Consider the following 13,009-nt stretch of genomic DNA (forward strand, 5'->3'; position numbering starts at 1 on the left):
TAATGGAGCATTTGCCTACAGCGAGCAAAGGGTTCAAAAGATGTAGAATTTAAAGAGGCAGTTATTAATAGGTAGGGATTGATTAATTTGCATTAGTTTAATTTCTTACTTATGTTTGTTCTAAACCAATGAAACTTTCTATGTCTACTGAAGTTAAAATGTTTGGTCATATCAACATATGTGTATGCCTTTAATGAATTGGCTATATGAAAATGTAAGTTAAAAAAATTAATTTTTATAACTTATCAGAAGCCTTCATCATTGCATTTTAAGAGTTTGTAGGGCCTTTAAAGTTTTTCTAGTTTCTTTAAAAATTATTTTAAAATAATTTTTAAAATTCTATAAATTGAAGTACATGTCTGTGAATGTATTTTCCTATAAATAGGCTATATCTTCAATGTTAGAGGGCTTCCCTCATAGCTCAGTTGGTAAAGAATCTGCCTGCAATGCAGGATGGCTCAGCTGGTAAAGAATCTGCCTGCAATGCAGGAGACCTGGGTTCAATCCCTAGGTTGGGAAGATCCCCCGGAGAAGGGAAAGTCTACCCACTCCAGTATTCTGGCCTGGAGAATTCCATGGACTGTGTAGTCCATGGGTTGCAAAGAGTCGGACACGACTGAGCCACTTTCACTTTCACTTTTCAGTGTTAGAGGCAAGTGAGTCTGGATTCTGATTTGGATGTTTTGCCTTTGCTATTTTGAAACACTGAAAGTATCCAGAGGTTAAGAAGCTCTGCATTTGAGGGGCTATATAACTGCTTTTGTGGAGGTAAACGAAATGTGTGTTACTAAGAGAAATCTTGTTGATAAACTCTGCATAGGAATTTCCTCTGTATCACCCAAACTAGGAACTTTCTGGCTCCCTGAAAGAAAGGGAAAGTGTTAGTCGCTCAGTTGTCTCTGATTCTTTGAGACCCATGGACTGTCACCCACCAGGCTCTTCTGTCCATGGGATTCTCTGGGCAAGAATACTGGAGTGGGTTACCATTCCCTTTTCCAGGGTATTGTCCCAACCAGGGGTTGAACTTGGGTCTGCTGCATTGCAGGCAGATTCTTTACCATCTGAGCCACCAGGGAAGTCATTATCTGGCTCCCTAGTGTTATTAAAAAGAGCTCATTCCAACAAAGTGGCTGACACTGAACTCAATTCCTTGCGCATGAGGGTCCATGTCTTTCACTTACTGGTGAGGGCTTGGTAAGTGTATAAATGTACATACTTGTCATAGACCAGAGAAGTCTAAAAGAAAAAAAATCTTGACGTAACCACCTTTAAGCCAGTTGGGAATAGTTCATTCAGCAGACTCGAACAAAAAGCAAATGTGAAACTAATGACCCCAAGAAATATTTGTGTAGTTTCCTTTGGTTGTAGTCCTGTTGGCACAATCGCAGCCTTCAGTTTTTCATGTCCCGTGGATTGTAGTTAATCATAAATTGTGAATTTATTGTTCTTATCCGAACTTTCCTTTGATAAATTATGTGCTTTCCCAACACTGTATGTTTTAAAGGGTCATACCCATAAAAGAAGCTTGTCATGGTAGCAAAGTCAAAATAAGGCTTTCCTTCACCTTCCACCACTGGGTCTCAAGGACCCCCTCTGCAGCATCTTATTCAAAATCATTTTCTTTGAAATGCAAGACACCAAGTTTATCTGATCACATTGTTCTTTGCATTTTGCTTGTTTTTCAAAAGTCTGTAGGAAGGAAAGTTCTGAAATGAAAATACGAATTTAGTACATTATCAGTTCAGTTCAGTTCAGTCGCTCAGTCGTGACCAACTCTTTGCGACCCCATGAATCGCAGCACGCCAGGCCTCCCTGTCGATCACCAACTCCTGGAGTTCACTCAAACTCACGTCCATCAAGTCGGTGATGCCATCCAGCCATCTCATCCTCTGTCGTCCCCTTCTCCTCCTGCCCCCAATCCCTCCCAGCATCAGAGTCTTTTCCAATGAGTCAACTCTTCGCATGAGGTGGCCAAAGTACTGGAGTTTCAGCTTTAGCATCTTCCTTCCAATGAACACCCAGGACTGATCTCCTTCAGAATGGACTGGTTGGATCTCCTTGCAGTCCAAGGGACTCTCGAGAGTCTTCTCCAACACCACAGTTCAAAAGCATCAATTCTTCGGCACTCAGCCTTCTTCACAGTCCAACTCTCACATCCATACATGACCACAGGAAAAACCATAGCCTTGACTAGACGAAACTTTGTTGGTGAAGTAATGTCTCTGCTTTTGAATATGCTATCTAGGTTGGTCATAACTTTCCTTCCAAGGAGTAAGCGTCTTTTAATTTCATGGCTGCAGTCACCATCTGCAGTGATTTTGGAGCCCAAAAAAATAAACTCTGACACTGTTTCCACTGTTTCCCCATTATTTCCCATCAAGTGATGGGACCAGATGCCATGATCTTAGTTTTCTGAATGTTGAGGTTTAAGCCAACTTTTTCACCCTTCTCTTTCACTTTCATCATGAGGCTTTTTAGTTCTTCTTCACTTTCTGCCATAAGGGTGGTGTCATCTGCATATCTGAGGTTATTGATATTTCTCCCGGCAATCTTGATTCCAGCTTGTGTTTCTTCCAGCCCAGCGTTTCACATGATGTACTCTGCATATAAGTTAAATAAGCAGGGTGACAATACACAGGCTTGACGTACTCTTTTTCCTATTTGGAACCAGTCTGTTGTATAGATTATAGATTATAGCTTCTATGCAGTACGTTGCATATAATATGCCACTAATAGTATGCAAGTTACTTAATCTCTAAGAGTGCTCCTGTCTTTACCTGTGAAGGAGGGAAAATAATTTTTAGCTTTATGGTACAGATAGATAACAAAATACATGTAAGAGTGGCTGAAACGTAATGGATGTTCAATAAAAGTAATAATAAAGTAGTTAGGGGAAGGCAGTTATAAAAAGCACCAGACTCTGATCATCTCTTTAATTCTTTTCCCTCTTAAGTAAGAAATCATGTAAGGTCACTAGCACAGTAGCCAGGACGTGGCTGACCATCAAGGGATGCTGTTAATTTAATTTAATATCTTTCATTAATATCTTTCATTTAATATCTCAAGTTATTTCTTTGGGTTCCAGAGCCAAAAAGATGTGTTTATATTCATAACTCAAAATTCAACAAGTTGCTGTGTTGTATGGCTTCCTAAGCATTGATGCACACAGGAATCCCCAGGGAATGTTGTTTAAATGTAGATTCAGCAAGTCTGGCATGGGGCCTGGGAGTCTACATTTCTTCAAGTCTCCCAGGTGATGCCTAAGAAGTTGGCCTACTATTCACACTGAAGAGCAAGGCATTCATGGGCCAGACAATAAATACCCTGTCTTTGTTCCTTGAATTACATTGTTTCATAGAGCTCAAACAGTCTAGAGATGATGTTGTTTTGCACATTTCACAGCTGAGAAATTTGTGACCCACAGAAGCTGATGAATTAGTTCATGGTTGAGATCATTCAACATAATTGTTCAGCCACATTCTTTATATACAGTGAGCAGTATTTTTAATTTTGTAACTATTCTCCCATTCTTCCTATGTAGTTATGTTCCTAGAAGTTGAGTTCTCCAGTTTCCTTTTATCTTTATCATTATTTTCAGCTTTTTAAGAAAGATCTTTGCTCACGTTGATACGTGACTATAGTTTGTCAACAACCCCATTGCTTGACCCTGTCGGACACAACCTGTGCTCGACAGCACCGTCTTCAGTGGCCGAATGACTGATGGGGGTCAGGCAGATTCTGATACATTTGGGCATAATTAGTCCCAGTTAGCTTCTGCAATCAGAACTCCTTAATAGCCCTCGAGAATGAACTGCCTGTTCTCTCAGAACCAGTGAGAAGCCAGCAGGGCCATCAGCTCAGGGGCACCAGTCATTTCCATAATTCTGCCACAGAACAGCCCTAACCCACAAGCTGGGGTATTTTGTATCCCGCTCACTCTTTCCAGCTCAGTATCCGAGGATAAGGTCCCAATGCCTTGCACTCCCTAACCTTGTTTTTCCCCATTAACTGCCTGGAATAAGACTGTGTCATAGGACACTTCTGCCGTCTTTGTCCCCCAGTTACTCTCTGGGCTGCACTTCCCATAGCTGCCCTGGGGTTTAGAACCAGCCGGGGTTTCCAGTTTAGGTGTGCTCCTTGCTTATACCCATTCCTCTTTTCCCCCAACTTTCCCACAGCCAGTACCGTAGAGACATGGTTTGTGATTCATTTTGAGATGCTAATGCTGAAAGGAACATCCTGAATTTTTTTTAACAAAGATTATTTTAGAATAATGAGAACATCATAATCGTGCACAATGGATAAACAATGAACTTCATTTAATAAACAGTTGAATGTAGCATAATGATAAAAACACTGCAGAAGAGCAAGTTTCTCTTGGATCGCTAGTCTCTTTTCACAAGGAGATAATAAATGCTCTTGAGCCAAAGGCAACTGGGCAAAAGCCTCAGGTTTTTTTTTTTCTTCCTTCTGTCTTTCCCTCCTTCCTTCTTGTCTCTTATCTTCTTGGTGGGTGTATTTCAGGCTACTTGCAGAATCCCTGTAAAGGGATTCATTATTAACCTATCATAGTATATCATGACTATTTTAATGCCAGTAGATATACCTCTTCACCATCATTTTAAATACTTGCCTAACAATTAAAATTAAAAAATTTAAAAATAAATAAATACTTGCCTAACAGTGTAAACAATTATGCCATAATTTATTTAATTTCCTAATAGGGGGCATTCCGATTCTTTCCCTTTGCTGTTATAAAGCATGCCAGTCAGTGACCTTATTAAGATCTAAGCAAGTGCAGCTCAGTTATTTCCCTCTTGTCTATTCAACTATTTACCTTTTCAAAAAATTCTAGATGGTATGGCATTGCCCTTTAGAAATGCACTGCCCAGCATGATGTTTAAATAAATGTAGTGACTTTGCCATAGTATGGTAAGCACAGTGTTTAAAACTTGAATTCTGAAGTCAGCCTCCCGGAGTTTGAATTCCAGCTCTGCGGTCTGCTGGCTGTATGACCTTGGGCAAGACATACAACTTCTCTGTACTTCAGGTCCTTTACTTACGATATGAGGACAATAATAGTACTCAGCCCATCTAGTTGTTGTGCAGATTAAGGAAATGTTGTATTCAAAGGGCACAGACCAGTAGCTAGTATTTAGTGCTTGCCCAAGTAATACCAGCTATTGTTGATGATAATTAACTGGCTTTCCCTTTCTATTCACACTACTAAACCTAAATTTCCACAAAAATATGGCTGCAGATAAAACTTTATTTTTGGCAAGAAATGTTGGGAGCAAAAACAAAAGTAGTCCAGTGGTCTTGAGGGGATAAAGCATGCATTAGAAATTATGGTCAATTCTTTGGTGTGGCCATGGGCTTCCCGGGTGGCTCAGTGGTAAAGAACCATACTGCCAATGCAGGAGACCTGAATTCGATTCCTGGGTCTGGAAGATCCCCTGGAGAATGAAATGGCAATCCACTCCAAAATTCTTGCCTGGGAAATCCCATGGACAGAGGAGCCGGGTGGGCTACAGTCAATCTGGTCACAAAAGTGACAGACATGACTTAGCAACTAAGCAATGACAGCTTGTGATGTGGCCAGGAATCAAAAGTTATAGCACAACAGAACTGCTGATCTAAGCTACAGGCTGTCAGCGCTGTCTCATCAACAGTCAGTTTGGTGGAAACAAGTATCATCACCAACATCCTCCAGTCACCTACCAGCCAGGCTTAGTGTTCAGGCACATAGATTGTCCACCATCTTTCTTGTCTATATGAACTAGAACTGAATGGCATGCATTTAGTTTTACTTCTCCAATGGGATTCTTTTACTTCTTTTTTTCCTAGCGACAGAGAACAAGTAAAATTTCTTGTTTACAAAAGCTTATCCTAAAGAACAGACTTATCATGCTCGCTTGACCTCTTGGGAGAGCTTTCCTGCAGACAGTTCTTCACTGGCCAACAGGGTTCTGGCAGCTGGGAGACCCCCACTGGGACCAGTGACTAGGTATGAACTTAGGAACTATTTTGGGAGATAGGAAAATGCAGGGAATTTAGGGTCAATCGTTCACTCTTAACTATGAGAGGAGTACATCAGAAACATCTGAATAGGCATTTTTCTGCATTTTAATTGTTAGGCCAAGTCCTTGGCTGATAAGAAAATTAATTCAATAATAAATCATTTAATGGATGAAGGGAAGACCGGGCATGTTTCTCTTATCTGAAGAGGCTCTGTTGTGTCAAGTACTAAGGAAAAAAAAATTGCACGTCAAAAGGCCTGATCTTCATTCTTACTTTTATAACCAACTAATCAAGTCTCAGGGGGGTGAAGCAATCCACTTCTTTCATTTCAGCAGAAGTTCTTCACCGTTTGTTTGGATTCCTGGTCTTCCTTGTATCCTAAACTCTTATTGTGCAAGAAAAAGTCCAGTGAGACAGAGTGATCTGTGAGTTAACTCAGCTAATGAGCAGGTCTGTACAATCTTACAGTGCTTTCTTGTGAGCTTGGAACCCACTTCAGCCCTGCTTAATGGAGTGTTTCCTAGAATATTTACTTCACGATCAGACTATACAGGAGAAATTATTTTCGAAAGAAAAAGCAAGGCAGAAGAATTGACTAGCCACTGCTGCTAAGTCGCTTCAGTCGTGTCCGACTCTGTGCGACCCCATAGACGGCAGCCCACCAGGCTCCCCCGTCCCTGGGATTCTCCAGGCAAGAACACTGGAGTGGGTTGCCATTTCCTTCTCCAGTGCATGAAAGTGAAAAGTGAAAGTGAAGTCGCTTAGTCGTGCCCGACTCCTAGCGACCCCATGGACTGCAGCCCACCAGGCTCCTCCTGGGATTCTCCAGGCAAGAACACTGGAGTGGGGTGCCATAATCTAATATTGGCTGTCTGAAATTTTAGGGACAGTGGAAACAAAAAAACACCTACTCCAGAGGATAGTAAATTCTTTTTACTATTGTGGTAAATTCTAGAACTAATGATAATTTTCAAAGTTCCAGAATTTTTGCTAAGTATTCAGGGTCAATACAAATGGATATGCATTACTATTTTTTGAAACTTCATTAATTGGCAGTTGTGCATTCAGGCCTCCTCGTGAGTGACAGAAGAAAGTAGCAATTATGAATATCTTGCCTCAGTGTCTATCATGAGAGGCTCAGGACACACACTATACAATATTATATAGCCATTAAAATGAAATAATTCTATTATATATGTACTGGCATGGAATATTATTTCTGATAAATTGTTTAGAAAAGTAATGATATAGAACTCCATTCAGAGTGTGATCTCATTTTTGTATAAACAAATGAAATCTACAAATGCACATAAGGCTATAGGTATCTGCTTCATTAAAAACTAGAAGAATGTATTTTAGCTACTAACCGTGGATTCCCCAAAGTATTGAGAGTCAATAAAGATGAGAATGGTGGCAAGGGATGGAGAAGAGTGGAGTGTTTATTTTTTAATATATTCACACCTGTGTTGTTTGGAATTCTTTCCATAAATATCTATTTTTATAATATTTCACATAAAAACATGAACACATTTTGTATCAGAAACTAATGTCTCTATGTCTCTGACAGTTTGAAGCCTGCTACAAGGTAAGATTATGTCAGTCAGCAAATGGTACAAATAAGTACCCCTCCACCCAAAGATGCTCCTTAAAAATGACAGTGCAGATTGGGAAGCAACAGCTGTCATGTGTCACAGACTGTAGGAAGAAGTAAGAACGACGTCCAAAGCTGCTTGTTGTCATTCAGCTGCAGAGTCGTGTCCGACTCTTTGTTGACCCCATGGGCCGTGGCACACCAGACCTTCCTGTCCTTCACTGTCCCCCAGAGTTTGCTCAGATTCATGTCCATGGAGTCAGTGATGCTATCTAACCATCTCATCCTCTGCTATCTGAAGGAAATCATTACATCTTATTTGAGCAGGCTGGTAGTACTAGTGGAAAGGAGATGTGTTCTGTTCAAAATGATGCTGAAAGTGTGTAGATATTTTCAAAACAATGTGAGAAAGATAGACTGCCACCATATAATGACAGTGAGCATCACAGACAGTGATTGCCATTCTTACACCTTCCTTATCAAGAGTCTTATCTCAACACAGAAGGAATCATTCCATTGATTCTATACTGATGCTGTAGATACAGGGACATGGAGAGGGAACACAAGGAAGAATAAGAGTCAAGAATTGCCCCATGATTCTCATAAACTAACGAGGGAGTGAAGATGCCATGCAGACCCTAGAATGCAGTGTGGACACTATAAGCCACAAACTAAGCTTCCTGGCGTGGCCTGGATGTTCCCTCCAAAGGCAGATGTTTGTTTTCTATTTTTTATTTGTTTTAGAATAGGACTAACATGAAAAATCCTTGTAAGGAGAAGGGAAAATCAGCATGAAGAGGTGCTAAGGAAGTAACTAATCAGGTAACCCTGCAAGGAGCCTGGGGAGAGGTTGGCCATGAGAAGGAGGAAGGATATTATCCAAAATCAGAAGGAAGAGGGCTGAGAGGTGAGACAGAGACACTGGCAGGTGGAGGAAAAGGTAGCAGAAGGAGCCCACTTGAAACAACTTTGACTTCTCAGTCTAGTGAGAAGCTGCATTATTGATGGAGGCTGGGGGCTGTGGATGGATTTGGAAGAGCCACTGTGAATACGGTATGTTAACCAGGAGTAATTCAAAGGGTTTGGGGCACCACTAAGGTCCCAGCTCAGACTGAGCAGCATGAATTTTTAATGAAACTAATAAAAAATTTTTTTCATTACTTTATCTTTAGCAGTGTTGCAGGCTAGAATGCGTATCTTGTAGAAATCAAATGATTCTTGAATTGAAATCTGCATGTGAAAGTCCACTGGAAATTAGTCAAATAATTGGATCATTTCCAGATTTCACTTTGCCAATTTGTTTCTTCCTCGTTAATGTTTATAGTCAAATCGGATAACTGTATTTTCATAAGGAAGTGAGAACAATGTCCTGTAATTCCAATGTTAGCTAACAAAGTAATGTCACTAGAATTTCTAAAGTTTCAAGCTTGTAGTTGATTCTCATACATTATGTATTTTTAGGCTGGAAAAACTAATAACATCCTTTTTGGAAGACCAGGATCCAGAGAGTAAACTAGAGGTTGGCACTGATATGCGTAAAATTCATCACTGTTTCCATTATTTAAAGGTAAATTTAAGCATTTCCACTACTAGAAGCCCTTGTCTGCTGTGTTCGAACTGCAATAAAGCTTTTCTAGTTGACCTGCTCTTGAAAGGTTGAGGAGCCAGCTTCCCATTTCCAGAACAGTATGATCTTTGAACCACTGAGATGGTTCAAACAGATGATCACTGAATTTCTTCAGAGGTTGTATCTTACTTTCCAATGGATAAGCTCAGACCTTGGACTTCTAAAGCTTTGGCCGGGAATCTCTCTACCTTCTACACAAAATCATTTCGTGTTCAAAACCACTTATTTTCTAGCTATGTCAAAAGAATTGTATCCTTCATTTTTCTCCAGCAGCCTCGGTCTTAGGTTTTACTTTCATGATGACACAGTGTGAATATCCTTAGCCTCTGTGTCTGCCTGACTTGTAATTTAGCATACTTCATTAAGATAATAGACATTTGTGTGAGTCTGTTCTGGACTAGGCATAGAGAAGGCAAAGTTGAATAAGTAAGTCACAGAGGAGACAGATATGTAAAGAATAATTATAATACATGACAACTGTTTGGTTTTTTTTTAAGTGTGAGTTAGTGGTATGAGGTTATAGAGAAAGCAAAAGACGTTCAAGAGAAGACAGTGTTTGAGCAGGATTTTCCCATGTTAGGGAGGGAAAGACAAGATAAGGGGGAGGGGTATGATGAAGGAGGTAGGAGGAGGAAAACACGTTGCAGCAAAGGCAACCGCATCGCAAGGCGAGGCGTCAGAGGAGAACACCTAATGTGTGCAAGGCATTGGTAAAGGCGAAAAGAATCAGAGACACAAGACACTGGGAGTAGACGTATGGGTGCTAAGCTCTTGTTTCATCTTACAGAAACTGCTGAATGACAAGAAGATCCACAGACAGAGCACAGCCCCCTCCGAAAACAAAGATCAAAACTGCCAAGAACCATTGAAAGAGGAAGAGTATAAAAAGCTACGTGATATTCTACAGCAGAGGGACAATGAAATCAGTATCCTTTCTGCAGAGATTAGAGACTCTTCTTCTATGGGGTTGGACCAGGAAACCCTTAGCTATCTTCCCCTAGCCACATCACCCAGCTCCCCACCCAGCTTCTAGCTCACGTTGTTTCTTTCTGTTTAGAAGTAAAATGTCCCTTCACCAAACATGTTGTCGCAACTAGTAAAAACCAGAGTTGCCATAAAAGAAAAAAAAAAAAAAATTACCTTGCTTTTAGCTAGATATCTCACCATTATGGGAGACATTTCAGTTTATTGAAAAGCATGGGTTTTCTTTCTGTCCACATTAAAAAAATTTTTAATACATTTTTGACTACTCTACAGTGCTCTTCCTGTTTTAGTCCTGACACAGTGAGCTAGCTGGTTATCTTTAGCTAGCTGGCCGGACACCGGGCTGACCACAGCCCCACCATGGCCCAGAATTTGTGGCCTCTGTGTGGGTGAAACTCGAATGATGGCCGAGAAATGACAAATGGTATTTAGCTTATAAAGAGCAGAGATTGATTTAAATGTAACTTTTTTATTTAAAAGCCAGATCTACTGCTTTGAGTTCCACTTACAAATGTTTCCAAATTTGGAAGTGAGTGTAGATGAGTGTTAAGGATAGAATTCTTACGTCTCTAGGAGACAGCATATATTGGGGACTGAAAATGGTAACAGCACATGGGAACTGCCTCTCTTCCAGATGACATGCATGCGTGCATGCGTGCATGCTAAGTCGACTCTGTGACCCCATGGGCTATAGCCCGCCAGGCTCCGCTGTCCCTGGAATTCTGCAGGCAAGAATGCTGGAGTGGGTTGCCATTGTCCCCTCCAGGGGATCTTCCTGACCCAGGGATCAAACCTGTGTCTCTTACATCTCCTGCATTGGCAATGGGGTTCTTTACCACTAGCGCCGCCTGGCAAGCCCCCAGATGAGGTGGTTACCTCTCAGCTCAGTTCAGTCCAGTCGCTCCGTCGTGTCCGACTCTTTGCGACCCCATGAATCGCAGCACGCCAGGCCTCCCTGTCCATCTCTAAAGAGCCCCTAATGGATGGTTAGATCTCAGGTATCCCCAGTATTTCTTCAGTATTGTTTCTTATTTTATCTTCCAAGCTTCTGGCAAAAGATTTGGCATTTTCATTACATTTGCAGGCTTTAAGCATGCATAAGAAATGATTTCGGTCAGTTCTTTATGAACAAATATTTTTGTTCACTTCTCAAAAATTGCTAAAAGGTATTTTAGCTTTAGCTATTGTGCAAAATTCATAAAAAATAGCTTACATGAAGGAAATCCAGTAATAAAGAGGTAAAACCAAACCAAATAGGAGGTAGGCACTCTGCCTGATTAACTTCAGCCTCTAATTTTAGTTGAGTGTTAGCAGACCCCATGTGTCTGATTCAAGTGGGCTCGAGCTGCTTTATTATCGGGCCAGTAACAGTGGATCTGACTGTGAGTTGAGCTCCCACACAAGCCCGAGTCTCCAAGTGCTGCTGCACTGTCGTCGCCCTTGCATTCCTTTTCCTCTCTCCTGCCCTATCCATCCCCAGAGATGGTCCCAGCCGAGGCCTCAGTCCTGGCCCCAGCCCCAGTCTGAGCTCTGCTTCTTTTCCTGGCCTTGATCCTAGTTCAGGATCATCTCCCCTAAATACTCCTACCAACTCCTTAATCCCCTTCTGGGCTTATGAATGTCTGTGCATATGGGAGGGATGAAATGAGATATGACAGAGAGGGAACAGTCTAGGCTTGTTCGTATATGTTTATTTTACAAAGGGAGTGAGAGAGAGACATACATCATTTCTTCACTGGTAAATCCAGGTACCGCTGTCCACGCAGGGCTGTGCTAGATTCTTTCCCGACCGTGAACAACTCCAGCAGGGTCCTTGCCTTCTGAGACTCATATTTACAAGGAGAATGTGTAGGAGGCATGGTGAAAAGAGCACTGAACTTGGAAGTTCACACCCAGATGGATGCCCTAGCTCTTCATCCGTCATCTCTGACAACACTGCCTCTCGCCAGCATCTCAGAGCTGAGCAGAGCTGGTAAGATGCCGCCTGGCTTGTGCTCCGGGCTCTGTAGAGTGCTGCACCATGGAGGGTGTGACCCCACAGACAATGGGCAGACTCAGAAGAAGGAGGGAGAGCAGCTAAGACATACTCATCACAAAGCTGACATTTATCAAGGGCTAATGACCAAGAAAGGCTCCTGACGTTTCATAGTGTCTCACAGTCAGGTTGGAGACAATTTTCATTATCTTTTTAGGGGAGAACCAAGAAGGCCAGTATACTGACAGGAGGAGTGAAAAAGATATGGCTTAAAATAGGAGGAAAAGTGATCCTACTAGAGTTCAGCAGAAGATTGTCCTGCAAACAGAAAGACAGTGTGCAGCCTGGAATGCTCTCCGTGGAAAGGGAGTGAAAACGGTGTCACTTCAGTGGCATTATCAGCTTGCAAAAAGTTCAGACATCTCTTCACAAAACACTTAACGGGGTGACACTTGGTCCCCAGGGCTGCACTTGGCAGGAACAGAGGCGCGAATGAGATGGGAGTTGGAAGCAGGGCCAGACAAAGGGAACCGGAGAGAAGGGGGGCAGCGAGATGAGTCTCTGTTGTGGCCTTTGTGAACGTCCATCAGAACACCGCGTTTCTCTGGTTCAGTCTTTCCGGCAGGTTCCCGTTACACTTAGAGTAGCAATCACGCTTCTTCCTCCAGGTGAAGAGGCCCCACGTGATCTTGCGCCCACCCAGCCCCCACCTCGTGTCTTCTGCCCCCGCCCAGTGCACGTTAGGCTGTGGGCACGGTGCCTCTCTGCCCTGACTTATAAGACCCAGCTTCTTAACCTCAGCGGTGCCGCC

At 42.0% G+C, this 13,009-nt stretch overlaps 1 protein-coding gene across 1 annotated transcript in view; it reads left to right on the plus strand.

Annotated features, from left to right (window-relative positions):
• The window catches only part of KIF6 (kinesin family member 6), a 417,441-nt gene that overhangs the window by 215,566 nt on the left and 188,866 nt on the right, over nt 1-13,009 (plus strand). The window contains 2 exon segments of the mRNA XM_055574416.1: nt 9,074-9,179; nt 10,027-10,165. Coding sequence (XP_055430391.1) covers nt 9,074-9,179; nt 10,027-10,165 — 245 coding nt within the window.

This window comes from Bubalus kerabau, chromosome 3, assembly GCF_029407905.1.
Source record: "Bubalus kerabau isolate K-KA32 ecotype Philippines breed swamp buffalo chromosome 3, PCC_UOA_SB_1v2, whole genome shotgun sequence".
NCBI classification, from domain to species: Eukaryota; Metazoa; Chordata; class Mammalia; order Artiodactyla; family Bovidae; genus Bubalus; species Bubalus kerabau.